The 4,807-nt window shown below is 48.8% G+C and overlaps 1 protein-coding gene across 1 annotated transcript; it reads left to right on the top strand.

Annotated features, from left to right (window-relative positions):
• The first annotated feature begins 3,015 nt into the window (after positions 1-3,015).
• On the top strand, positions 3,016-4,536 carry LOC125514734 (transcription factor MYB93-like). The gene is made up of 3 exons (XM_048680086.1): positions 3,016-3,248; positions 3,356-3,485; positions 3,595-4,536. The coding sequence occupies exons 1-3, from the start codon at positions 3,116-3,118 to the stop codon at positions 4,313-4,315; spliced, it is 984 nt and encodes a 327-aa protein (XP_048536043.1). The 5' UTR covers positions 3,016-3,115; the 3' UTR covers positions 4,316-4,536.
• The last annotated feature ends 271 nt before the right edge of the window (positions 4,537-4,807 follow it).

The following is a 4,807-nucleotide window of genomic DNA, read 5'->3' on the forward strand; positions in this document are numbered from 1 at the left end:
TCACCGGGTGCATCTGAGCTCGGGTTCCGGATTGAATTATCATGTTTTCTGCCTTTATTTTGATTTTCATGAGGCAGTATATAATATATACCGGCGAAAGTATTTATGTTGCTCTGTTTTATTTGGTAGGTCCATTGTACTCTATTCACACTAGGGCCTCTGTAATGCTAGGTCCGACCTTGAATGGAAGCTGATGGAGATTGTGATAAACAAACAAAGGGGTTGTTGTTCTACTCGTGTCGACCTTGACGCCGACGGTGGCGCTCCTGCTCCGTCTTCCTTCCCGAGGTCGCATTCGAACTTCCCCCTCCCCACCTCCTCCTCCTCCCCCAATCACACGGGTGAAAACCATGGCCGTCGGGCGTCGGCGACGATATGGCATCATGAACCTTCCTAAAGGCGGCGTCTTGGGGTGGGTGGGGGATGTGGGCTTGTTCTGCGGTTTCGGGCGTCGGTGGGGGATGTGTGTAGAGCCTTCCGGGTGGCCGATGGTGTTTGTGGTGGAGGCGTCATTCCGCAATCTTCTTGGTTCCTTGCTTGGTCACTCCGCGGGCTGCTGATAGGCGACACGGTGCCCTACGCAAGGGCGAAGGGAATAGTGGTCTCCTTCTGGCAGCTGGTGTGGTGAGATTATGGTCTCTCCCCCGATCGTGGCAAGGTTAACTTAGCGGCATGGCCTGTCTGGTGCACCCTCGTCAGCTTCTTCAGATGTCGATCCTGTCTGCGAGGAGGTTTCCTTTGGCTTCATCAAGATGCTTCCTTTGTTGGTCGGTGTGATCGTTCTCCTATGCTCTCTGTAGCAATTGTGCGTGATTGTTCCTCGCACGAATTCTTTAGCTTGGTCTCAAGCTTGTATCTTTTCTTTCACAACATCATTGTATCCTAGCCGGTTGATGGCTTCATTAATATTGGTTGGGCTGGTGGCCTTTTCAACCTGGCCCAACCCTACTATACATACGATGAATTCTCATCCCACACTCATACGATTAGAGACAGCCCAAGACAATTCAGTTTGTGGGCCACAACATGCAACAAGTTTTACTGTCTAGTCGTACAGGTGTCCGACGAAAAAGTATGGTATGCAGAGCAATCTCGTGGCCTTTTCTCTAAAAAAACTGTGGTAGCTGCATGTCACAACCTGAAAGCAGCATGGAGACGTTGATCAACTTGCACTATTGTATGCGTTGTTTATGAGCCACGCGGACGGAGGGTGGGCCGATGCGGTGACGACGACCGAGCCGACGACGACGAGGAGGAGGTCCAGCCGCTCTCCATTCACGTACGTTGCGTGCATGGGGAAGGAAAAATTCGCAGCCGGCCGGCCGCGGCCCCACGGCGGCCACCACGTGGAGTCCGTCGACAACTCGACATGCGTGGAAAACATTGGAAAAGATACGTGGCGCTGGATGGGAGCTTGTTAATTAGGTCGCCAGTGATGATCGGCCCAGCTTTGCATGCCAAAAGGAAGTGGTCTGATCCATGGAGCATGCATGTACATGTACATAGGACACTAGGAGCAGTAGGGCGCTTTGGTTTGTTGCCCAGTCGCTGGGTCTCGGAGCAGGTAACTGCAATGACGATCGAATCTATCGATCTGGGGCCTCCTCACCACCTCTGTGTGTTAGTGTGTGTGTTGTTGGTTCGGTTGCAGCTCAGCGACCCTGGTAATTTGTCAATGACATGCACGTTCCACCAAGTGGCCGGATATATGTTCCTTGCGGGCAATCCTGCAAATTACCACTGAAATTGACGCATCAATTCCACCCTGCCAAGATCATAATGGTGTATTTGCCCCTCCATCTGCTCCTCGGCTTCACTCGTGCGTGTTTCTCTTGCATACCACCTTGAGTTCCCAGTTGCACTTAGAAATGCAGCAGATTAAAACGGCACATGCATCATCCATGAACAGGCATTAACTGCCAAATCAACGCATCCAAATATATATACTTAGTTTTGGGGACTGCAAGAACAAGACGGCGGGGTCAGATCTCTGCATACGTTGTACTCTATATCAAGAGATCTCTGCGTACGCAATTCTAGCTAGCTCAGCCATTTAAAAAAAAAATCTAGCTAGCTAGCTGTTAACACTGTCATTTGGGATACTTGTACAAAAATACTTCCTAAGCTTATTAGTATTAGTTAGGGGACGGTCTCAGTCCAGCTCCATACGCAGGTTTGTCATCTGCTGGGCCCATTGCATACTTGAGAAAAAGCTATACGCCAACATATACTTATGATATCCCAGGAATCTAGTCATCCACATGTTGACATGCATGCAAATGCTGTATAATATAATTCTGAAAATCTGGTGTATAAAATAGGTGTCATGTGACAAGTACAATGTCGCCAGTACAATATCTACAGATTTTGGAGGCTGCTACTACAACTAGAGTACAGGACTCGAATAATAGTTGTTGAAATTGCACCACTTGTATGTCTTTGGAATTGATACCATACACTTCCAGGAACCAACTTCTGGAACATTTGCTCATTTTATATGGATCAACAGCCCCCTCCCCCCCAGAAAGTAATAATCACAATATATGGTAGGGTTTCATAAAACAACATATGGTAGGAGATGTTACATGATGAGCTATTGGCTACTTACAAATAAACAATGATCTGACTGCTTTCTTAAATGTTATAACACCCAATGCAACATTTTTTTTTGCAGAGAAGAACAACGAAAATATCACAATTAAAGCAAGGCTTAAGGATCACACCTTGTCCAAAAAAAAACGGCCGAAGGAAAATAGAGTACTATATCAATGTGACTGCTGATTGCCCTCTTATCCTAGCGGCTTAAGTCAACAACATGGATCAACAGCCCTTATCTTAGTGTGGAGGAACACCCTTGCCCACTTGACATGTACGTCGCATACCCAAATTATCTAAGGGCAGATTAATACTTTCCACTCGAATAAACTAATCCTGACCTGGGTTTAGACACCGGATTTCATGGCCTTTATATAGAGGAAGCTGTGTTCCGGTGACCAGACATCCTTGACACAGGAAACCCCAAGGATCAAGCTAGGGAGGAGAGGCAGATAGCTTTGTCTCCCTCCTTCCCACCTGCACCATCCTAACCCGGCCCAATCCTATCTCAATCCTATCAATGGGGAGGTCTCCTTGCTGCGACGAGAATGGCCTCAAGAAGGGCCCTTGGACAGCTGAAGAAGACCAGAAGCTTACGGACTACATCGAGAAGCATGGCCATGGGAGCTGGAGAGCACTGCCTAAGCTTGCAGGTACGCGACACACGCCATGGTTTTCTTTTTGCACCGGGCATGGATGCCGCGGCTAGCTTTGGTCCGAAATGTAGCTCATGCGTCTGGTTCTTCTGCGTATCTCACAGGACTCAACAGGTGTGGCAAGAGCTGCAGACTGAGATGGACTAACTACCTGAGGCCTGATATCAAGAGAGGGAAGTTCACACCCGAGGAAGAGCAGACCATCCTCCAGCTCCACTCCGTCCTTGGCAACAAGTACGGCACACCTATCAACAAACATCTTGCTTGTATAATCTTCAAAAACATATACTATATGTGGTGCTCTTGCTAACACAGAAACTGCATGCTGTGCTGATCAAACCAGGTGGTCAGCCATCGCGAAGCACCTCCCCGGGCGGACCGACAACGAGATCAAGAACTTCTGGAACACCCACCTGAAGAAGAAGCTCATCCAGATGGGCTTCGACCCGATGACGCACCGGCCGAGGACCGACTTCTTCGCCGCGCTGCCACAGCTCATCGCGCTCGCCAACCTCCGCCAGCTCGTGGAGCAGCGGCCGTGGGACGACCAAAGCGCCAGCCAGCTCCAAGCCGATGCAGTCCAGGCAGCAAAGCTCGAGTACTTGCAGTGCCTGCTTCAGTCGGCAGCAGCCATTGCGACCAGTCCCAGCTCCAGCAGCATCAACACCATCCCCACTGACCTGGAGCAAATCGGCCTCCTGAGTCCTTCGCGGATGTCTTCCTTGTCTTCGCTGTCGTCTCCAAGGATCATGGAGGGCGTCAATGGCCATGACTTGGTAACTGGGCAAGTGCCTGGCATCCAGATACCTAGTAGCTCATTCTTCGAACACGAACAGGCTATCATCAATTGTACCAACCAGAACTCGGATTATAGTGCAAACAGCGGCGAGGGGGAGAAACTGCTGCTCCTGTCAGAGGACTCCCTTCCGCCACTTGCCGACTTCCCTACTTCCAACTTCGGCGATGCTTGCAGCACCTCAAGTTGTGAGGCTGTGGGCAACAGCACCCAGCTCCCTATTTGGTCTGACTCATTTTATGATGAGTTCATGAGCGAGTTTGCATGAGTGATACTGCACAAGATAACCCAAAGACACAATGTGTTATTTCTCATAAACTCCTTGTCTCACTCACAATAAAAAAAATCTGTGCAAAGTGATACGGCGGGTTGCCGGATCTTGAATAATTGGTGTGACAATTAGTCTAGCAAACAAAGACCGATCAACACATATGTAGTCAACTAATTAGAGGGTACCTTTACGAAAACCGCAGCGGACACTTTTGATGGACTTGAAACGTGCCACTTGGTTCAACACGTGTCGCGCGCTCTGCACATCACGTGGAAGCTTTATATATTTTTTCCTTCACGCATTTTTGGGGTCTTCAGGGTTTTTGGATTATGTTTGTTTTTTCTTTGTTTTCTTGAAGATTATCCTCGTGTGAAGCACAGTTGTTGAAAACAGAAAGACACAACTTTGCATGCTTTCGCACAAAGCAAGTTGTACTTCTTGTAGAAGCACATGTGTGCTTCCCGGAAAGTGCAAAGCACAAGTGTGTAT

The sequence above is a fragment of the Triticum urartu genome, chromosome 6 (assembly GCF_003073215.2).
Source record: "Triticum urartu cultivar G1812 chromosome 6, Tu2.1, whole genome shotgun sequence".
NCBI classification, from domain to species: Eukaryota; Viridiplantae; Streptophyta; class Magnoliopsida; order Poales; family Poaceae; genus Triticum; species Triticum urartu.